General features: G+C 38.8%; 1 protein-coding gene across 14 annotated transcripts in view; it reads left to right on the forward strand.

Moving 5' to 3' along the window:
• Positions 1-24,573, forward strand: part of Mp (collagen XV/XVIII-type protein multiplexin) — a 301,479-nt gene that overhangs the window by 51,877 nt on the left and 225,029 nt on the right. For all 14 annotated transcript variants that reach the window (XM_076776823.1, XM_076776815.1, XM_076776813.1 and 11 more), the window contains exons 3-4: positions 19,834-20,099; positions 22,737-23,012. In XM_076776823.1, coding sequence (XP_076632938.1) covers positions 19,834-20,099; positions 22,737-23,012 — 542 coding nt within the window. The remainder of the gene's footprint in view (positions 1-19,833; positions 20,100-22,736; positions 23,013-24,573) is intronic.

A 24,573-nucleotide genomic window follows, 5' to 3' on the forward strand; every position in this document is an offset into this window, starting at 1 on the left:
AAAGATTGAATATGTTAACGGGAACTATCTTCAACATAATTTACTTCTATTGTAATTAATATTCCAATGCTTAACATTGTACTCTTTATAATATAACCTTTCTGTCAAGTTGAAGATGGTTTTCGTTTTGAATCAAATCCAATATTAAATTTCAGAAATTTTTCACTCGTGTTTGAATAATCAAATTTGACAAAAACAACAATTCAGATATTGCACGTATGAATAAGTGAGTCACTTTACACGACTCCATCCCCCTCTATGGAGCGTACTGTTCTTACACGTATACTTGTATATATAGGGTGTTTTAGAAATACAGATACAGATAGATACAGATAGAATTTTAATAAAAATAGTTTCGTAACTAATCTTTTTCCATTTCTCCAATTTGATAATTTATGAAAATTGAGACTTGGTTTGATTATTCACATTGTAATGTGATCGATATTTTGAAAGTTTTGATTGCGAACAACAGGTGGTCCCCGAATGAATATAACTGGATTTGGATTGCTTTTACTGGCAGCTTTAGAATGCACAAACGTGCAAAAGATTAACCTCGTTGCGGTATATTTAAATTATTAATTAAACCTGAGAATATAAAAATAGTAACCTTCCCTTAAGAATGATCGTGAACTTAAATATTCGAAGAACAAAATTAGTTTGCAAAAGAGATCCAAAGCGGCGATTAAGTTCGATCAAGACGATCAATTCGACAAATATGTAAACGAACCCGATACTCGACTATAATATTCTTCAATTCGGTGGTCGTTTAAAACTCGGAAACAGTTAAATCCTTTTCCGATATCGGATGGTGTCCGTCGAACGGTGGTTTCTAAATTATGCGAAGCTCGCACAGGAAATACGGTTCGCCGGACCATATGACGGTTTCGATCCTGCTGAATTAGGGTGAAACTATTTTAATCTCGGGAACTTCCTGACGGACGGAAGGGATCTGGATCTACGTAGATCCAATACATTTGTCGGTAGAATCGTAACTCTGTTATCGATTTTAGGAAACGAGAACCGATTTCTTTATTCGACGCTTTAACTTCTACGATGGTAACCGGTGACCGCGTTTCAACCTTGTTAAAAGAGAAAATAATATTTACACTGTGCACGGTGAACTCGTTAATTTGCAACTTTTATCCCCGCCGTCGATAACAAAATCACGAACGAAAACGGTTTTAATTCCCCCCCGCGGTCGGCTGTTTATTTACTCAGAAACACTTCCGTTCTCATTTGGGGCGGGAAATTAAAATTGTTTCGACACGCGAGGGAGGATGGACGATTTTTACGGATTCGTGAATCCTTTCGAACCGCTCCCTCTTTTTACCGGTTAATATTTGGCGTTGAGGAATCCAGCATTGTTGCGACCCCTCGAAGGAGACGTTCTTCGAACCCCTTCTCGACTGCAGTCGAATGAACTTCTCATCTCTTCGGTTTTCATTCTTGAGCGGTCGTTATGCCTGGGCTCTCATATTTTCGTCGCGAACCGTACTGTTCCCGGCGCGAAATTAAATCCTCGAATGAACGCGTTTCCACTCGGGATATATTTGAAAATGGTCTTCGAGCGTCGCGTAAGATATTCCAGAATTTTATTCGATAAAAGTCTATGGAGCAAATTGTTAATATTTTAAACTTTCCACAAAACCGTCTGTAAATTACAACTTTCTGGAGTTTAGAATCCCCTAACCACGGTGTCCGGGTTAATCAAATTTCAATGATAAAAGTTTGCAACTTCGTCAGCGTAGAAAATACCGTCGTCGACGATGATGGGTCTTTCACGCGTTCTTTGTTGCTCTTTTATTATGCTAATACGCGTCAAGGCGAAAGTTGAACTTCCCCGCGTCTGCCGATAATTCGAAGACGCCCGATACCGCGACAGGGCTGACATTGGTTGGGCAAAGGGAGTAATTAGTTTTTCAAAATTCCGAACTTGTCCACGCGGCGTGACAGCGGAAACGCCAACAGGGCGGAGGAGAACGGATGGAAGTCAACGACATCGACTCGGTGTTAAGTCTTTGAAATTGCGCATAGAACTTGAGACGAGCTTGTCTATGTTCCCCCATTAGCTTCCTATTTACTCGCCTCTTACTAACTCGACTAAAGTTTCACAAATTACTTCGTATCGCCTCGCGATGCCTTGACCTCTTCGTCGCGCTTCCCTACGAGTAATTATCGTATCTTGCGACGGACCTTTTAACCATCTGTTCGATCACCCCACGCGTTTAATTAGAAACACCATGAAATAACTTTCTCCTCGATGGAATTCATTCCCCAGCTTCTACAGAAAATTAAATAAAATCTTTGTCACGAGTCTCGAACGCTATTTCGGTGATACTAATTTTCGCGGTATTTTGTCTCATAAAAATGCCACGAAATTAAATATTCTGTTTCATCGTTTATGGAATTTTCAAGCCAAACTTAATGAGATTGCCATAATATTCGAATGCCCCAATTTCCAATATTTCAAAGATTCTTATAAAATTTACTCGAATAAAAATACGAAGTTGGAAGAAAATTTACAGAAGGAATTGCGATTGGCTTGTTACTTTAAGTCCCGAGTCGCAGCGGCGTTTACAATAAATTCAAAGAGTAACGAATTGGCACGGAAGCGTACATTTCCTCCGGAGATATTCTCGAGAATGATGAGTTTGAAAGACGAGGGCACCCCGGATGTCTCGAGGCTGCCCTGGAAGACAATACGAGGAGTGCACGTCGAGACTACCACTCAGACTTGCCTCGAGGCGACCTGTAATAAACAATATGACTCTTACCTGCACCTTTTGTGTGCCACCCGGTACTTCCTGTTCTGGAGGGCCGAGGGTGCATCCGGGATGGCCTACGGCACTGCTCTGGCACACACTGCAAACAGAGTCGTAGGAATTAAATTCTGTAGTACGTCTGCTTCACCGTGTGGATCAAGAATCAGTTCTGTTTGATCAGTTTTCTTCGACGTGTTTTCGCCGGGTCCCCTTATCCGCGAGACATTGTTTAATTAACGTTAACACTCGAACGGACGTTGACGTTGCCCGTTAAACTCGCCGGTCGAAGTTCCCAAGACGCGGAGCGAACGTTCTTTGCAAAAAAACGAACGAAATTTTTTAGCTCGTCAAAGTTTTCAAGCGTTATTAACGATCGCGTTCCGATAACATCGACGAGCCTTTCAGTATTTTTTCAAAAACAGCGTCGGGAGAAAGGATTAGTTTTTACTTTGCTTGGGAATTTAATCGACTTGAGTGCACCGTGCAGCATTATCTAAAGTTAGAGTTAACGCGAACGCCTAATCCAATAACGCGGTAACTTGCTGTACGAACGTGGGATTCTTGTTGCGAGAATGATGTGCTAATTTACCGAGGGAAACTTGCTTTTTGGAACGAAAATCCGGAAGAAATTTTTCATTAGTAATACTGATTTTATTTGTTTCACGTCGTACAGTTCACGAAGATATATTTAAAGAATTACTATTTCTATCTGATGCAAGAAACAAGAGTCTTTAAGTCACGTATTCATAGACATAGACATAGGTTTAGACCATGATAAACAATTCCATTTGTACGCAAGTTTCGAATCGCGAGAAGCTCGTAACAATGGTGGAAAAAATCAGAAATATAGTTTAAGTAAGACAGAAAGTTTCGTAGGAACGGGGATCCCCGTTTTATAAGAAGTTTACAATTCTCAAGACCGACAGCTTCCTGGAAAATGTTAGATGTTCTTTCTTTAAATCCAGGTCTTCCGACTTTGGCGGTAGAAAAAGGCATTAAGGAATTTCTATCTCCGTAGTTTTATTGGGGAGAAGTAGGTTTTATAATTTTCTACGATTCTAACGAAATTGTCTGACCGAGCTGTTCGCGGTTCCCAAGTGTTTCTTTCGTGTTTCAAAATACTCACTGCGGGTGAAGGGTAAATTAGGGGAATGAAGTTGAATCCAATTAACACCCTTCAAACGCTTGCTCCCGGCTTCTTATTTCGCTCAAAAGCGCTTTGGCTCCTTTAACGACGTCGTCGCTTTTCTGTCGTTGAGCGCCAAAGGACAAAGTTTTCGTATTGTACGCGTTGATTACTTCACTTTTGCTTTAACGACTTCTTACGTATTCCAAGTTTGTGTCGATAACGTTACGAATACTCTAATTACACGTATCAAAATTCCCATTTGGTTCGTGTCTCGAATTAAGACTGGGGAAAATTCACAATTTATATATCAAATTATATTTCGTAAGTTGGAATCTCATCCCTAATTTGCAGAATACTATGTGCGTTACAAAAATCAATATTTCTCTGTCTTTAAATATCGAAAAATAGTGCTCGAATCGTCTAAAAAAAAAAGTATTCGGACAGGAATCTAGTCGTACGAAATTTTCGTTGGTTCGCGAGGCAAACGTCGAAAAAAGAATTCGTACGGTTTTTTTCGTGACACGCGAAACGTTCATATTGCTCCGTAGTAAATACAAAGGGCGTCTTTCGGAACGAAAATTGTACGAGGGGTCCCTCACCTTTGATTCCCCGTGTCTTTCTTTTCGTTTCTTCGTTTCGCCCCCTCGGTGTTCTTTCCTCGAGGAACTTCCACGCTTCCCCCGTTCCTTTGAGATCGGTTGATTTACCAGGGAGCTTGGAGATGAGCCAGACTGTCATATTTGGTTTGCTTCTGAAACGTATTGCAGTACGAGGGCCATAAACGGGTGTAACGTTTCTCTGGGGTGTAACAAATTTCCAGACGATACGAGCTCTGTTCACTCGAGTCCCGAGTATGACAGATTTTCCGAGATTATTATGGTTTTTTAGCGTTCGATGCTCGATTATCGTCGAAATTATCTCGTGATAATATTTTCGATTCGTTTGCCATGGAACCAGGGATGGAACCAAATGGAACCTCTATTTAGTCAACGTTTCGTTTCTTTTCCTTGGAAGTCTTTTCAGGTACGAAATTAACTGAAAAAGAGGTCGTACAACATGGTTATACAAAACAGTATTAGCGAGGGTATGTGAAAATTACGAAAGAGTGCACGAGGAAGGAGCTAGCGTAAGAAATAAAAAAACCGAAACCGAAACGTCGACTAAATAATCTTTGCACGTTCCTGCGCAATAACGATACATCTGAATCGGGCACTGTTGATTTGTTCCATTTGTTTATGCAAATTTCATCCGTCCAGAAAACATTTTTACTAGGCTACTTGTTCGTTCCACCTAAATTTATTTATAATACTGGCGATTCCTCGTACACGAATACTTGGAAGAACTATGTGGCTTGGTATTTGGAAATATTGATGACATTACTTTCCCTTAATTAAATGAAAAGAGATAACAATTTTTTAAGATTCTACGAAAGATATTCTGACGATTTTATGTAAATTTTTAACAAATAGTCTTGACGAAAAATTAATTTTTGGTCAGAATATCTCTTTAAAATGGCACACGTGTCCTGGACGTAGGCCTAAACATGAGAAACTAATCTCACCGCGAGATTCCCCTTAGTTCGGAACAATCGCGAAGCAACGAGGAACGGAAAGCGCGACGAGTCATTTTGACGAAAGTTAAACAATGGAAAGTTGAAAACGGAAGAGCACGAGAGGGAGGAAGTACGAAAGATAGGTACGGAGAACAAGAAGGTGTCTTCTCGTTCCAAGTTTTCTGATTAAATCTGTTCCCTGGCTTTTGAGCCGGCGAGAAAGGAAGGAAAGGGACGGAACCGTCTCCATTTTCTCCTCGTTGAGCCGCGGAATCGGGCCAGCAGGACCGCGAGGAGGGAAAAGGACATAGAAAAGAGGAAACTGCGACTCCTTTACGCTTGTTAACCGTCCACACTTCGATGACCGACAGGATCGCGGAAATTCCACTTAACGTACCGAGAACTTCTCTTATTTTAACTCAAACAAAAAGAAAAGTGGCTTTTGTTAATATTCGGGAGCAGCATTTTCATAAGATTCTACCTTGGACCTACTTACTATTTACTGGAAACGTTTTTACGTAACGCGTTGATCGTTATCGAGCTGACGATCTGCCACTGTGCGCTACGATTACATAATGAATAACGAACGTTTCGACGAGGCGGAAAAATCAGTATGCATTACAGAACGGAATAATTATTCGTGAAAAAAGAGTAAATAGAGTAAAAAGTTATCTCGTAGCTGGCACCTGTGCCAAGAGTTGCATCGAGAATCATTTCCAGCAACGCTGCAGCTGTTAACGCGTTAAACAGTGCTTCGTGGATGTTCAACAAAATTGTATATGACGAGGGAGGTGGTTCTAGTTAAATCAGAGTAAGTTCAAAACTGCTAAATAAAAAATTTATATAAAATACGGTTGATATTCTTGCAGTTCGTATCTTCCTATGTCAAAACCTTGTTATCAGAGAGGCTGATAAGATTAATTTCAAAGGATTTTAATTCTTCGCATTGAGGATTCGAACCGTTAATTATCGAAATAAATAATTTTCAATGATACGAACACACTGAGATTACTTTACTGCAGATTGGGTAAACTAATTTTGGAATATGAATTGCTAATCTGGTCTTCTTGCTACAATACCTATATTCACGCTCTTGAAGTGCCACAACACAAATATTTACTCTTGGCTGCTTATAATAGTGGTGATTCTATGCTTAGATATTCTCATAATTACGATTACCTTCTAATTAAATTAAATTTTACCATGCTCGAACGCTGCAAAAAAGTAGCTGACTTACTCTTTCTTAACAGGGTACGTGTTTATTCGAATATCATTGAAATGCTTAGATTTAACGATCCTTCCAGAATACTAGTTCATTCTGAATTATTTATAATACTGCACATGGTTTCATCGATGTTTGTTTCTTTAATTATTCACAGTCTCACACTTCGCATCGTTAAATTTTGTATTTCAGTTTATTTTTGTTATGTAACTATCTTCTATGCTTGTATTTAATTCTATATTTGTATTGAGAGACACGATTGGGAGCAGTAGAACTTTGAGAAATAGGTTTCATTATATAATTTCTCGTTAAACGGTTGCTTCACGCGATGTTGTCTCGTCGGAACGAAATCGAGACTCGAGTAGGCGTAAGTTATTATTTCGACACGCATCAGTGTTCCTCGATTATCTATTTTCCCTGGGGTTCCGATGGAGCTCTCGCCGTGGCTTTGAGATCTTCTCCGCCGACGAAGACCATTCTTTTCCGCGCGGCCATTTATCATCGTGCACAGGGGCAAGAGGCTTTGTATCACTCGTTGTCGAAGGAGCTCTCGAACAATGGCGAAACGCCGTGTGGGAAGTAATTGCTAGAATTTACCGAGCTTTTTCACATACCACTTTGGCACGCTCCATTTAATCGGCTTCCCGAATAACTTCTCTCGTTTCCGCGGCACCAAGCTACCAAGGAACCGTTTTTCGATACGGAATTGGGTCAGGGTAATAACGAGGAAAGAACATTAAGAAAAAAATGTATCCGCGTTACGCGTCAAATTACTCCCCCGGAAACCATAAATCGATCGATGAAGAATCGTTCGTCCGCAGGTTTAATCGTACAGTCGCCAAATTCCAGCAACAAATCATCGAGCCAGTTTCGAGTGTAATTTAGGTGTACGCACGTATCTGTCGGGTTGCAGAAGAATATTGAGAAATTTATTTTCCGGCCAGACGGTGATTTAAGGACGCAATAAATCCTCGTTCAAAGCTGATTTTGTCAAAACTTTTATTACGTTTCGCGATCCCTCGGCGTGTCCTGGTCACTGTTTATACTTTTATAATATATTTTTTGAAAAGTGTCTTAGAGCAGGGAAGGACGAATCTTCCGAAGATAGATTGGATAAACTTTGTATAATTTAATGAATAAAATAAAATGTATAGAAAGCTGAAATTATATATTTCAAGTCCTTGATAAATTGAATAACACATGAGCGTACTTTTAACGGGTGACTCACGATTTCGTGAGTTCTACACCTGCTTCTCGAACGATTAAATGCCACCTTTGCCTCTGTCCCGTTAATTAAGAAATGTATTTTCACCGCTATTCCTTGCCTCGGAAATGCGTGGAAGATAACTAGGATATTACCGAGATGGCACGGCATGAAAGATCTTCTTTCCGGGGGATAATTACAACTTTGAAGATGGTTCTCCTTGAAACAACTTCTTCGTAAGTAGCTCAGAACGGCGATGAGCTTTTAAATAACGATTAAAGCTAAATGCAATGAATAAAATTAGTGTCAACGCGGTGATATTCTGCTCGCGGATGGACCGAAATTTCATAAAATGCTAAACCGTGCCTATCTTAATATCTCGCGTCGAACGAGAGTAAAACTGTTGATCCATAGGTCACTGAAACCTATATTTATTATCTCAGAAGCAATTAATTTGCGTTCACACGCCCACTGGCCAGATCAAAACCGTATAATATTCTGCAAAAGTGAAATTTTGATTGCAATTCTATTTAAATTTATTTTTCTCGACGTTTCAAATTGAGAATTAATTTTTCTACTATCATAGTGGTAACTTCTTTCAAAATTGGCTGCCAAATTTTATTAAAATCGACGAGGATCTGAGACTTTCCATTTAAGACGTAAAATACCACAGACTTTTTTTTTATTGAATGCTGTGTAACCCTTCACAGGATTATTAGCAACGCATATAAATGCACGATGCAATTAAAATATGTATCTACATTTAGATTATTTGTACACGTTTATCGATAAAAAATTATACATTATAGAAAAACAGCAGCTGACTTGGATTAAAAATGTACGCAATGTTTCTTTAGAAATTTAAAAATAACCATACTTGCTTGAAAAAGAAGTGTTAATCGTGTAACTCAGACCAAACTCCTCAAATTGGACAATTGGAAATTAGCATACCCATAATTTGTCGTAGGATTTATTTTCTTTAACATCTAATCTTGAGAATTAATTTTTTCAGCTGCTTAGTGAAAATTCATGTCATATATATAATGTGTTAATGAACGTAGTTTAGCAATTATTTCACTTCTGTCCATACCAAACTGTGGACATTGCCAGATAATATGGTTGATTTTATAAAGAGAGAAGTCCTGTTCATGAAAGTAATAAATTTTCTGGGAATAGGTTCGTTCGTGAGCCACAGGACAAAGAATTATATTTATAATTATAATGTACAAGTAAAGGACATACAAATTTGCAAATTTGCTTTTTCTAGAGCTTCGAGAGAAGTAAATAATGCCACAGTCTAGTGACAAATATTCTCCAGGAAACGTCGACGTGTTTTCTACGTAAATTTGTTTGTAGTTTCAAAAAATGAGCACCTGTGGTTGCACGGGTATCTGCATAAAAAAAGCATGGTGCGGCCCCATGATTCTTAGAGCCGAATAAACTACTCGTAGATCCTTTAATTAAGTTAATAAGAACGCCCCGGCTGCCATCGCAGCCTGCAATCTCGGTTTCCAATTTACTTTAACCATTAACTTGCTCCGGTGACGAGCTCGTCGTCGCGTCGCGAAACAAAGCTCTTTTGTAGGTGCGCCGAAAGCCCGCATGAGCTTTGATTTCAGGGCGCGTTAAATCGCCGCCGACTCGCCAATTAACGTTGCCTCATTGTTTCCGCGTTCGTCCGCTTAGAACGTCGTCGAACAATTAGGCTAACTTCCGCGGTAAATAAAACTTGTTCGGCGACGAGAACGCTGGGTACTCGATCTGCCATCTTGGATTTGTCTTGTCCGTCGTTCGTGGCCCGAGTTGCCAGACGAATCTTGCGTAAAATAGTTTTGAACCATGGAAAATAGTATCGAAGCGATTAATTAATCAAAGGATTCGCGTGGAATGAGACAACAACGTTGTCGACTGCTGATTTCGTACCGACCGTAGCGCGTGGATCGCGCCAAGGTTCTTAACAGCTCGTTACAATGTTAATTAAAACACCGTAGAAATATTTAGTAGCGTAAACCTTTTGCGTACGTTCGAAAGGTGGGCGAATGATGGTTGGAAATCACTGTTCCAGCTGCTTGTCTGTCGTCTCGTTTATTTATTCCGAGATAAATTACGGAAGATCCTTGGGAGATGTTGTGACACGGATGTTTATAAACGAAGCACCGACACTCGATAATAACCTTTCAAGGTTTCGAGGACTTTTAATTACGGCGACACCTCCCGGACAGAACTGCACCGCCAGACTACGATAGGGGTTGTCGATTCTTGCAAATGGCTGATCAATATCTCTGGAATCATTTTATTTTTAAATGTTTCGAGGCAGAGTGCGTTAGGTAGATCAGACTGACCTATCTGACCGCCGCATCCGGTCGAAAAGTCGAAACTCTAGCGCTAGGGTTTCGATTAGGGGCTCATGACGCTATGGAAGTCTTCCTAGTGGTCCAATCAGATTTCAGATTGCAGATTTCAGATTTCACTCAGATACATTCAGTTCTATTACACAATCAGATTTAACGATTTTCCATTTTTTTTCTGCTTTAGAATCTTACTTCCTTTCTCGCTCTGTTATACATTGTTACAAATCAACATCTTATCTCAAGCTGCTTTTTTGGTATCGTAAATGGTCCAATGAGCTAAATCTGGCGATGCTCTGTTTATGGACTCAGAATAATTTAGAAGTTTAGCTAGAAATCTTAGGTTTTAACTACCGAGAATCGTGCATTTCTTGTTTCCTTAATCGGCTTCGTTGAAAAGTTTTCCGATCGGCGGATGCGTACACGAGACTTTATCGTTTATGCTTATTCCATTCTCTTATTGTTTAACCCAGATAACGTACCCGACCGAAGAAATTAATTGCATCATAAAACGATTTTTGAATCGTTACACTTGATACACATAAGTTTCGATCGTTTGTTAGCGCATATAGCTGCGTAACAGCTGTTCTTGTTTACTTTCTTCCAAAATTTACCAGTAACGATGCTTCTGTGGTTTCTAAATCAACTTTAAAATGACAATAAAATCAATTCCCGTGGTGATTTTTTTCTAGAGCAGCAAAGATACTGTTTAATAAAAAAGAGAAGTTTAGAATCTTACGACTGGAAGCTAACAGTTTCAGCCAACAGTTAGCGGAATCAAACTTCTTGACGAAATTTTGTTTAGATCTCGAGCGTTTTATCAATTTGTAGGAAAATCGAAGTCTTAAAACTGTGACTCTATATACCGGGTAATAAAGCAGGTAGCGATCGTAACGAGCCAGACGCAGTTGACGGATAATCACGCTGGCGCCATCTCACAGAGGAAGGCCGAACTGTTCCAACACGTAAAAAACTTTTCGATGGATACATTAAAAACCCGCGTAAAATTCAGGAAGCACGAAAACTTTTAAATTCAATTTTCTCGGATCAAAGTGGCTCGCGCTACAACCTTCCTCGTCGATTAGGTATTTGTACAATGTTCGATTCACATTACAGTTTTCACATTTAAAAAATTCACAGACTTCGAGATAAAAAGTCAAGTATCTTTCTGAAAACTAACGAAAAGAAAAAAAATTATCGTATCGTAATAAATGTACTTTTAATATAATCTTATTGCATGAAACGACGTATCTCAAAATTGTTTAGATTTGGAAAATAAAATCAGCATTTCGCAAATTCTATATCGTGCGTCTCTCGCGTTAAATAAAATACAGAATAAAGCGAAATAATAGAGTTCACCTTGCGTGAAGAGTTGAACGGAATTCCACAACGAGCAAAGTGTAAATTGTATCGCAAGAAGAGCAATTTAAACAGGTGTTCGGTTTCCGGCGAGCACGTTAACGCAAGATATCAAACGTGGCGCGTGCACCGCTCGCTGAACAAGGAACAAAATATTTATCTTGTAATTATCGAATACGAGACGTTTGTTTCGTTTCGAAACACGCGTTATAACGGGGTAGGAGCAAAAAACCTCACGATACACGTGTTGTCGTCCGACCGTGGTTCTAGAAACGAGCGTAAAATCAAAAAAGAAAAGATGAACGCCAACACACGTGTCTACGATGGTTTTTGTCGACGTAAATAATTAATACGGGTCTCCCGTGGAGATAATAGAGCAACGATTCGCTCGTAATCGAGCGTGGGAAAATCCCCTTACTGTCGCCACTTTTGTCCACTCGTCGAAAAAGAATAATTTGTGCTTGGAACGATGCGGTAAAACCGACCATCCAAGTGACTCGGTTACTTTTGGCGATGGACCAAAATATTACTTGGTCTCCGCTCAATTTTCTTCAGTGTAAAATATAATTTATACGAAGATAGTAACACTTGTGGAATTTTCAGAACTACTATTGTTTCAAAGGGCATAATATTTTCTATGGAAATCCTACTCTGTCTATTCTATGCTTCCTATATCTAGCGAACGGTAGGGCTCTGGCAATCTAAACCACCACCATTGTGATCCTCGAGGCGTAAGCTTGCGAACAGGATACGACACAATCCTCTGGTCATTGTCTCGCCAAAGCCAACGTTTCCAACCCCCATGCGTGGGATCTTCTTCCAATGATCAATAAAAGAAATCATTCACGTTGACAAATTTTATTCCAATTATCGACACGTACGCTTAAGTGCAGATAATTACTTTAAAACATTGCCCAAGATTTTCAAACGTTTCACGATATTTTCTCATCAATTTACACAAACACGATCGTGAACTCTTCCGCGATAAATTAAATTAAATCTGTCCATCTTTGAGTCACGATCCATAGGTTGAGAAATACTGGCCTGATCCAACGGATTTCACTATAGACTGCTACTGTGATTGTTTCTGCACAGGATGCAATGTTAGGGCTTGTTTACTGTAAGCATCGTCACGCGTATAACCGGTATTATCGAACAAATAACACGATGTGATGATTAAAATAGTTTCAATAAAAGTGAAACGCGAATACGCTATGATAATTAATAACAAAATTGTGGGAAATAATTTATAAAGTCTATATTTGGTAACGAAGGCAGTTCGTTGTTGCAAAATGTTAATTATCCATTCGAGAACGTCTATTTTCCAACATGATGGAGCTTCACCACACTGCGTAAAAAATGTTACGTCAGGTTTTAAACGAGCAACGTTGACCGTGGTGAAGCAGCACCTTGTCTGTGGAAAAAGTTTAATACATTCCGAAAATGCAGAGCGCATCATAATTTAATTTGCAGAGTACAATTTCACATACCGGAGAGCGTTAATTATTTTCAACAAAATTCCAACTAAACACGGATAATTTAACATTACTGTCATTTATTACACTATACTTTTTGCAAAAGAACAAATTGATAGAAAAACTACGGTAGGAAAATCAATCACGAAAGTTGTTCCGTTATTTCGCCTAATTTACCGCCGAAGAATTTTCCTCATCCCGCTCGTATGTACCAACGAAAAATGGAACTCGTTTCTACAAGACCAACTTTCCCGTACTTTTTGAAGTTGAGTGATCCGTTCCTTTAATCGTTCTTTAGTTTATCTCGGTTATAGCGACGTTTCCCGTAACAATACGAACGAACAACAGCCGACAGTTTCGTATTCCGTCCTTCGTAGCTGTGTTTCCATACGCGTTACTTCGTTTTCCGAAGTTCTGATGGGAAAACCCCCTTCCACTCGCGTCCCTTTCTTCCGTTGTTACGTCTCTTGAAATTTCCACGGTGTTTCGTAGCCGACGATCTAATATTAAACGCGAGAGGGACGTCGAGACAAAACGGATCCGCTGTTTTGGCGATCCTTGGATTTTTCGAACGCGTACTTTTATTTTTCGCCGTGCTCCGTTTAAAACGTCGCTACGATATTACTCAGGAGAAATTCGCGCTTCGTGGAACTCGACGCGATACGATTTCGAAAATTCCATCGCAGTTCGCGCGATTTTATTCCGGCAGACAGTTTTACGGCACCCTGTGCACGTACGAGAGAAAAAAAGTCGACTCGTATCTTGTTTCCAGCCGTAATTTTGAATATCGTGCGTATTATTCAGGAAATGTATCCCGCGGACTTCGAAACCCTTTTTTCCATTTCGTCGACGATCGTACGTACCTACGGTCGAACGACGTCGTTTCGATCGCGCGTTCCCCCGGTTCGATACGTATTTTTTACGCGTAAGTGGACCGTTTGACGATTTGTAAAACATTCGCTCGAACTACGATACTTTAGAGCTCGCCGGGAAACGTATTCGAACATTATAAAATAGATACAGCGCTCCATTTCCGTCGACCTAATTTTTCTACTTCTGAACTTTAATGCTTCGAAAAATAAGCGATTCATCGCTCAAGTTTTCATAAATGGGTAAAATTGTTTTAATAACATCATCGGGAACTATTGGTTTATGTTTATAGCCGTCGAAATTATTTTGGGCCTTTGTTTTGTTCGTTCAAATCCTTATTTTTTAATTTCTGAATAGCATTGCTTTCGAGAAAAACATAAAAGAAAATCGATTTTCTGATTGGTCCCCTTAAGGCAACCAAACTAGGTTGCCTAATTGATCGATTATCGATTCCTCGCGATGGCTACTAAATATGTAGATGGATAAAAATGTTCCACCGAGCGCTAATGGGCTGAGTAACCTTTCTCGGTTTAAAATTGAAATGTCAAAAGACTCGAACTCATTTTAAACAATTTTCGTATTTCGAATTTCATTACGATATTGAATATGCCTGTCGAAGATTCGCGGAGGATAGGAATGTTTCGTTGCAACTTTCCATTCATAAATCGCTGATACAGCCCCGAACGTTTCGTTCTTGTATTACATCGGTTTGATTACGGCGACTGTAACCTCGCAACGACGTATAGAGGGATATTACATCAAACACAATGCACCATTTATCTTCATTCGTCGCGTACAGTCAGGATTAATCGGTGATTTCGTATGCATTGTTTCCCGACAATCGATTTCCTCGCAATTCGCTTCTGGGAAAATTGATCGTGCCCAGAGACGTCTTTTAAATCCGCGTCGATTTTTCAATGTTACGCGTCGAGCGACGATCGCGAAGAAAATGGCGCGTGATTTTTAATCGCGCAGCAAAAAAAGCTCCGAAAACGACGCGCGATCGAGAACATAGGTCAATGTTTGCGTTCGGTTAGAACGAGGGTACCTTTTGCATACATTTCGACCGATCGAAATTAAAAGTGGCGTTAAATATAAGACGATGAAAGATCAACTCGCTGGAAACACGAGTTCCTCTTCTGAAAATTGCCGGGTAAAAACTTTGTCCCGCGAGGAGGCTTTGAGAAGTTCTTGCAACAGATAATGCTAAACTTTCCTGTCTATTTCGGAATCGCCTTACCTGACATTGATCGTTACTGCATTATACGGCTTTTTATTTGGAAGTTTGCCTCCCGCTCAGTTACCTTGTCTGTACCTCTTCTCGCCATTATCCACTTTTCTTGTTGCCGACGCTACTGTTGCTTCAGAATTTCCACCAAACTATTTAAACGGTTTATTAAGGGGCTGGCGTCGCTTTGACGGTATCAAAATACAGGGTATCTCTATGGATTTTCTACAACGGTACTACGCGTCGAATCGATTCCAGTTTTCCACTGCAAATAAAACCGTAAGGTGATCACGATTTTTCTATAGAATTTGTATTATTCTATATTTGCAACGATATAACGCTTTTATATGCTTTGAAATTTTAGATTGACCACCGTGCGCGTATAAAATATTTTTGGTCCAGTGGTACATTCGCGTTCGGTTCGCATTTACGAAATTATGGGAACTGAAAAGCAATTGAATCCGTTGATTCTAACAAATAAATTGCATTGTAAAAGTCAATCGAATCCGTTTCGCGGATTCGTATAAATAGAGAAGAGGTTTTCGGTGAACCGAGGGCGGAGGTTCGTCCCAAGGGAGAGTTCTCGAAACTTGCTGAAACAAAATGTTGGCTTCGCCCGAGCGAAACAAAGCCCTTTCTTTTTATCGAACCGTTAACTATGGCGTATTTTGCGCGTCCATACTTCGAACGAATACTTTCTTCCCATCATACCTTCGCGAAAGATATTTTCAGAACATTTCCTGGCAGATCGGCGTAAGTAGCCCGCTATCAACTATACATCTTAGCTTTTTAGCTCACGTTTCGTATCTTTTAAATTTTTAACAATGATTTTTTGTAGATTTTAACACCGTAGAAAATATTACAGACGTAAATTCTGTTCGTGAATTCGTGAAGGTAATTACGACGAATTTACTATAATTATGTTGCTTTTGATCCTTGTAGAGAAATTTCTGATATCTGTACTTACAAAAATACATTGTTCTTTTAATTCACCATAATGCGTACCAAAATAATCATGGGTCGATATCAATTTATCAGAATTTTAATTGAAAAGGTTGAAACGATGCAACAGTAAATAAAAGTTTTTTCCATATTTTTCTGCATTGAAAATTTTCTTTCGTCCCCTTTACTTCGCGAAAATCTAGCTCGTAATATTAAATCGTAATAGCTAATAAATTATTTCCATTATGAAAATGTTATTACTCGTATCGCGTTACTTCCGAAACACTTGAATAATTGTTGGCAGCAATTGTAATAGCAGGAGAAATCTTGTTACACGCTTCTATGGCCTGCTAAAGCATAATAGGCTAAAAACGAACAATTCACATTGAATTATGCGTGACATGTATTTATGGTATTAATGTTTACAAAATAATTTTCGACATTGATCGCCGTTAATGCTTTTTACAGCGTGACTTTTATTATGATTTCTGCGCGAAACGAAGATTCGTGTTAGGAGAATATACGAGCAAGGAAGGTTTCCATCGATCGTCCCTTACGCAGGCGTTGAAGTCTCCGGTAATACACATTCCCTGATCGAATCTGTCAAGCGTTAAAGTCTTCCCTTTCGATCTCCCTACAGCTTTTTTTACCGCGTTTCAACCGGCAGAAATAACTTCGAAGGGTGCCATTTGTATTTAAAATTCAAAATACTCTATCTCCCCGAACTTTTAGCTTCGTATTCAGGAGTAAAGAAGAAAATGTTCGAACGCAATCTTCGGATTGCTTCGATCGTATCAGGGACAATGTAGGCCAATCGGAGCAAGTTTGCGAAGAAATTCAAGATACCTTCAAATTCGTTTGACAATTCCTACGCGATATAATGTTTTTATTTATTTATATAGAGGTACGTTTTTAGTTTTATTCGTCATGAAGAACAATGATATGCAAAAGTGTTTCGTATTAAAATTTATAAGTACTCGTGGAACTTGTCCGAGAAAGGTGCAAGTAAATAAATGAACGATCATTGTAATGACAATTGGCATCCTATTTTTAGGTGCTGTATTATTATTTCGTTGATAAATTAACAACACAGTTATTTGAAAAGTAATATAAAGAAATATGTATTGTGTAAAACGTAATGAAATGAATATCTACGCATGAAGAAAAATGGCGAAGCATGGCCCACGTAAACGATAATAGGCGTACGATTCTTAATGCGATTTATTGCACCGACTCATATTTCGACAATAAATATCGATTATCGAAGCGAGCTTTCAGCTGCGGTGAACCACAGTATATTGAGTGTCTCGAATCTGTATGATGCATGGCGTGCGAAATGGGGCCGTGATATATTAAAGAAATATGATCATAATCACCTGGCAGCCTATACGCTGTACTAACGGTAAGTACTTATAGAAAATGAATGCACTTTCCTGATATATTTCAGGCGTTTAAGTATTAGGAACTTATAACGTGGTGATTAAATTCATGAACCGATTGTGCAGAATAAATGGAAAAATCATAGTCATAGCAGTTAAGATTTATACAACATTTAAAAGTAATCTAGTTTTTATCGTACTTGAATAACAAATTACCTAATTTGATGTATAGATACCTTGTTAGATCCTAATAATATTTTATTGGAAATGTTTTAGTTATATATTACGATACTCCAATTACAACTATCACGTTTTTTATTCTTTAACTATTTTTGGCAATAGACTCTTTTCAAAAAGGAAGTAATATTTTATGTCACACTACTTACTTTGCTTCTGGTAAGGTGGAACAATTTTACATTTTAAAGAGAGAAGGAGAGAGATTTCACATGAAACGTTAAAAATAAACATGTCTCTGCAAGATTGCTAATTTCATAAGGTGACATCATGAAAATAACAGCATTTCAAGAGGTATTTTAATTTCAGCATCTTTGAAAAATCGATTTTTGTCGGATGTTCTTATATCTCGGGGTCTTATAAATATGCTCTTAAAACTTTTTATTAAAATCCGTAAAAATAACGGAGCCATGAACGTTTTAACGCGCAGGTGTCAAGCATATTGCGTATATTGGCGGTGACATCAGTAAGGCTTTTCAAGCTTTATTGAAAGTAAAATCGTATGAAGAAGACATTAGTATCGCGGGAAAGTAATGCGAGGATTATATCTACAAAATTGTTAGATCGAGGAGCCAAAATGAGAATTTAATAGGAACTTCGATAATCATTTTTATTTTAATAATAATATATTACATTCTTTTAATGATTTAAAAAAAAACCTTGTCCGGTGCTAGAGGAACTCCTACCAGCCTTCCTTCACGGCGATCTCCGATAAAAATAAGTAACTTCTCGAAAATTTTCTCGATTTAACCCTATTTAATAATTCTAGCCAGTTCGTAGGAGCGGAAGGTTCGAAGGCGTTAGGTTTTTACGGTTTTTCGTGCCCCGAATTGTATCAGCCGGCGACTGCCTTATCAAGATTTCGTTCGTTAATCCCGCTGAGCTCTTAGAGTCTCCACGCATCGAAATAATTAAAGTTCTCCCTTCGAGTTTGAATTACTTTTCCTCCCGTCCGCATTTTTCCACGGCTTGGGCCGCCGCGGTAACGCTCCGTTTTCAACGTTTGTCCTTAATTAATTATAGCCTCGGAGACGGGACGGGCATACGGGGCCGGAGACGATCACGTTAAAATAATATTCACGGTTTACCACGCGGAATGATAGTTATCCGGCTGATATATCGTCGGGACCCGTTCCCTCGAACTAAATTTCAACAATTTGCATAAAACGGGAGATACAAGCGCCCTGTAATTTCTAACTCGATACGACGAAACGATCGCGGCCAGACATCTAAGTTATAACCGTGGATTACGTTCTCCAAGAAAGCAATTCTGATACCTCCAGCATACAAATGTTAAATGGCTTTTCGTTTATTTTCCGCGACGCTCCTCGAAAATGAAATTTCTGAATTCCGCGAAAATTAAGCGGCGAACGCCTCCTCCCACCGCCTGGTTCGCGAGCGCGTAGACAATTTGCACGGAAAATTTTGATCGCCGAAAGGAAATTACTTCGTTCGGATCTCTTGGAATTACAAGAACATACTGTTCGTTTACAGTGTTTACAGCTTTCGTTGGATACCATTCGCCGTTTCCGCGTCGCCACGGTGAGGAAATCTTGTTCGGGGAACGTAATTCGCCCACGCTAATTATTCATCGGCGTGTAATGCTACTAAGCAGATAATGAAATTTTGCGCGTTAGCTTGGCTACGCGGAACGCTCGCGAAAGAGTTTTAAAGGGAAATTTCTAATTATATTCGAGACTGTTCTTTTGTTTGCTTTTTGTTTTTGTGAAGTTTGTCAACTTTTACGATGTTGATCTAAAATCGTCTTAATGGAAAGAGTTTTATACGCTTTAGAGCTCGAAGCTACACTTTTAGCCTTCTTTTACTCGCGAGAATTTGTAATTTTCTGGGATGGCTTGGCAAATAGAAGTAGGAAACACGAATAGCCCTCTTCCACTTTAACTTCAATAGACAATTTAGAGCATTTCCGATCATTTGCTTTGCGATGGATTATCGCGCATTTTACATAGTGATTCATTTTTCAATTACTAATATTGAACAGTCTTTGAAATATCAAATTAAATGTCTCGAATGATTATGTTTGCTTAAAAGTAAATCGTAAGTTAAATACAGCCTTTTCAGGAGAGGGAAGTTTTCTAACTACTTTTCCTCGCACGTTTATGTTTCAGAACTGGTCTATGATTTACTGCAGGCATCCGTGGCATCGACAGACGACAATAATTTGTACATCGACGATGCTCTCGATGGATTTCCGGCTTTTGGTTTCCGACCTGGCTCCGAAGTTAAACAACCCTATCGATTATATCTCCCGGAAAAATTGCCAGCCGAGTTTACTCTGGTGGCAACTTTGAAGCCAATGTCCTTCAGAACCAGTTATCTGTTTGCAGTTCTCAATCCCTTCGAAACTGTTGTGCAATTAGGCATTCGGATTTCGGTGAGTACGAATCTTTAAGGAATTCTTGGAAAAATCAGACTCTAACCATCAATTTGCTTAAATTATTACTCGCCTCAAACGATTCGAAATAAATATTTTATTCTATTCCTGTAATCGAAAAGCAAGAAACGTTATTAACGTGCTTATTTTTTGTAGGAATAAAATTGGAATATTTTCGGTCGAATGTGTTTATTATACGTGCTGATTCCAGAAACTGGGACAAGCTTTATCCAGAGGAAAGGTAGATAACGTTGATATAGGAAAAAATAGAACCCTCAATAGGGACTGTATTTTGATTATATTTCCCTATTTGGTAAAACGGTACTTGTTTTTTAATGAAACGACTTCGATTTTTTCCTATTGAATCGATGACATGAAAATAAGAACTGAAAATAATTGGTCGAGCACATCTGCTCCACAACTTTAAAATCTAGTTAAAAATATAAAATAAGAATGTTTGAACACCTCCTGGCATAAAATAATTCCCTAGCACGAAATATATTATAATTATTTGTAGAGTAACGTATAGAATTTTAGTTAAAAATTATTTTAACAATTTAATAAGTATTTCGTTTAAAAATTATACTGTCAAAAGATAGTCCCATTATAGTTTCACATTTAGATAGTGATTCGAAGTTTCTAATCCAGCAGTGAATGACATTACAGCTCTGTTTTTACCGTATCGTTGCGTGTTTCCACATTGGAGAGATGGAGAACGTCCGTTTAGAGATTTGTTGGAAAATTTAGGAGATAGGACGGTCTGACAAGGTTAACTTCTCAATATCCCCGAGCGGTCAGTTGAATTTGTACCACTATAATCATTGTTTGTAACATGAGTTGCATAGAAGTAATTAGATTCATGCTTCGCGTGCGTTATGAAATTCACAGTCGAAACTTTTGCGGGAACCTAATATACAGAGCGATTTTGGCAACTGGGTCAGTTTATAGTTCCGACCGAAAGATAGAAAAAAATTGCAGAGAATAATTTCGTACGATACTTCTTCTATTATCCTACCATACCAGATTTTTATACTTGACTTTTTTACATAAATTTATTACTGGGATTCTCTTGGCTAATTCGAAGCAAGCCACAACTCGAAATCAAGAATTCTATATTAATTTTAGATAAACGAAAAAAATTGCAGAGGATAGTTTCGTACAATATTTCTCCTATTATGCTACGATACCAGATTTTTATACTTGACTTTTTTACATAAATTTATTACTGGGATTCTCTTGGCTAATTAAACTATCGATGCTAATTCGAAGCGAGCCACAACTCGAAATCAAGAATTCCATATAAATTTTAGACGAACGTATAATACATTCGTTAATTATTTTGTACAGAGCTGTCTTTGACGTTCCTCAATTAAACAGCGATGAGAAACGTGTCAGACAGAATGAATATCGCTGGCGTAGGAAAACGGTGAGTGAAACGAAAGAAGCGTATCGGTTTCCGTGTGTCGTTGGATCCATTCTCGGGGAAAGACGCATCGCATAAAACCGCGAGGAACTCTCGCGGAAAAAAACTAAAAGACAAGGACTTGAATATAAAGCCAATCAGAAAGTCGAGAAAAATTTCCAAGTACAATCGGTCGATATATAAGGAATGGGCTCCGGCAGCCCGATAGACTTTTAAGTCGACGCTTCTCAATAGGGGATGAAGGGGGAGGGAGAGCATTTCCTCATGTTTCCCAATCCCTTCGAGGCCGTTGTAGCAGCTCTCGAGTCTTCAAATTTCTTTGAGATCATTCACGTTTCTCGTGGCACCGTTTCCACGGGTAATACGACGTCTACGTGTTCTGCAGCAGAAGCAGCCGCCGTTTTCGACGTTTCGAGAGGACTCGATCCCCACGAGAATCGATAGCACCGTGCCACGACCGCGGGAAAACAGCTCGACTTTCGAATCCCTCGGTATTTTCGTTTGAGAGGACCCCGAACGCTATCCCGAGATAATTTCGAGAGCGGACCTGGTCGCTGGTTATTCGATGAAAAATTTCCCGATACGAGAGAATCGCCCATTTCCACTTTCCATCTCGAAATAATTTCCAATTTCGAACATTTTTCGCGGACCGTTAAATTAATCGTTCACGCAAATTTAACGTTTCACCGTTTTTTCCGCTCTTCATTATCCACGATTTTGCAACGTTTGGTATTTAGTTAATATTAATGAAAAATTTTAATGGGAGATTCTAGAGGCCAAAATAAGACGAAAATCAAGGATACTAATTTGTTGATTGAGGTTCCGTTAAAAAGTTATAGAAACATTTCTCTCCACACAGTATATTTTCGGTAAAGAATGTTTTCCTCGAAAGTACGTAGGATTTCGAGGATATGTGTATTCACTAAAAATGATTGTAATTGATCCCCGCAATCGAAAATGATTTGAAATGTTTTAATTTAATTTTATTAATAACTTTTCAACGAAGCTCCAATCAACAAATTGAGATTCTTGATTTTCGTTTTATTTGGCCTTCAGAATCTTCCATTAAAATTTTTCCCAGGGGTGGTCGAACACTCTGTATATATAGTCACTCAGTGGGTAAAAACAATTTTTACCTTCACTTTTTATAGATTGAATTTATTACATTTTGAGAAGGATCCCCACGATAATGTTATTAATTTTCTCCGTCACAGGATGGGCCGGGAACCAATCAGAACGTGTCGTTGATTTACACGAATTCCGATCAGAATTCGCATTCGGAGGAAGTGGCGAAATTCACGGTGCCGAAGCTGACAAAGAAATGGTCAAAGATCGTTATCCGAGTTTCGCTCACCGAGGTCACTTTATACCTTAATTGTCACGAAATGGCCAAACAAAGAGTGACCAGAATGCCACCGGAATTAGTGTTCGATACCGCCAGCACGCTTTACATCGCTCAAGCTGGACCGCATATTCAAGAGAAATACGACGTGAGTACACACAACTTCACCACTTACGGATTCTTCTTCCAATTAATTTACGGAACGGTGCTGAACCAGAGCGATTTTTTACTTTCGATCCCGGAATTGAAAAATCGCTTAATCTCTTCGATTAATTCGACGCACATTTCGTTATACCAATGACAATTAGTTTGTCGTTTGAGCAAACGATATTATGTTCGTTAAATTATTCGGAATAGATTTCAAGATTATATCGACTCCGAAGAAAAAATTGTTTCGATTTTGTGGTGGTCGCGAATAAATTTTTAATTCAAAGTTACGTGTTGTTTTTGCTCGCCTGAGCTGTAAAATAAAGTCGAAGTAATTTTAACTCCGTTCGACTGTCACTTTCGTCCTGGGGAGCGCTCCTTCCGAAAGGCACTCTGCGAAAGTAACAATTACATTAAGAGGAAACGAATCAAAGGATCCTCCCAGGTTCTAAAAAGACGAAAATGATCGGTTAAACGATTCAGCACCGTTCTTAAACAAGTAGTGAAATTTGCTTCGCGAGTCTCGTCGAATCCAAGCGATCGGCGAACGATCGCGAATAAATCCAGAAACGCAATGGTCAGAGAAAAACGAGTAGAGAATCTCGGCAGGTCTGGATTCTCGAGAATATTCTTTAGGAATTTAATATCAAATCGAGCAGAGTGACTAAATACGTAAGATGTAACTTCAAACGGACCGGTGTGGTATTGTTTCAAGGTAAGTGAATTAGGAACGAGGGACGGAGAATAGGAAGTCTTATATTGGGATCCTTTATGTCATCCTCAAAGGGTCATCGTTGTCATTGTTCTTCCGAAAGAATTCTTCGAAACGTTCAAAGGATATTCTCGGAGAAATAATTTGTAGAATTAAGAAATTTATCGCGTGCACTTTGTAGGAAATAAATTTTTCAAAAATCATTTCCCATTTGCATTTCAGATTCGCGAACGCTCGAATATTAATACTGAAAATATAATTTCCGTTTTCCAAGCTCGAGTTTAGCACTCGACTTGACGAAATGGTCGCCTAACAGCGAAATATCACTTACGAGTTTGATAGTTTATTATTAGTAATCGCCCGAGGCAACTATTAGTTATAATTTCCGTAATATCAGTTAAGAATATTTATTAACGTTTCGACCGAAACGTGACCAATCGACTACTGTTATTTACAATTTGAAAAACGGAACGTTCGAAACATCGATTCGCTGGCTGTTATTTCAAGTCGACGCTTAACGATAATTAGTTTCCATACTGATTCATTCTGATTTTCCGTGTGCCACGTACACACCTCGTAACGCAGAATAGAAAGATTTAATTCGGTCCTTTGTTAATTAGCCACTGACGATAATTGTTGCAATATGGCGCATTGTAACATTTCGTTATAATTATACACATAGTATTGCACCGCCCAACATCCGGAAATTATATCGTCGCCATTAATACCGTCCAATTTATCTGCGAAACTACTGTACTGGGTTTCCGCGTTTCCTGCGATTCTTAACATAATTATTAAACGATTATTATTCAATGTACGAAACGTAAAATGCAATGATTGAAAATTCTCT

This window comes from Colletes latitarsis, chromosome 11 (genome assembly GCF_051014445.1).
Source record: "Colletes latitarsis isolate SP2378_abdomen chromosome 11, iyColLati1, whole genome shotgun sequence".
Taxonomy (NCBI): Eukaryota; Metazoa; Arthropoda; class Insecta; order Hymenoptera; family Colletidae; genus Colletes; species Colletes latitarsis.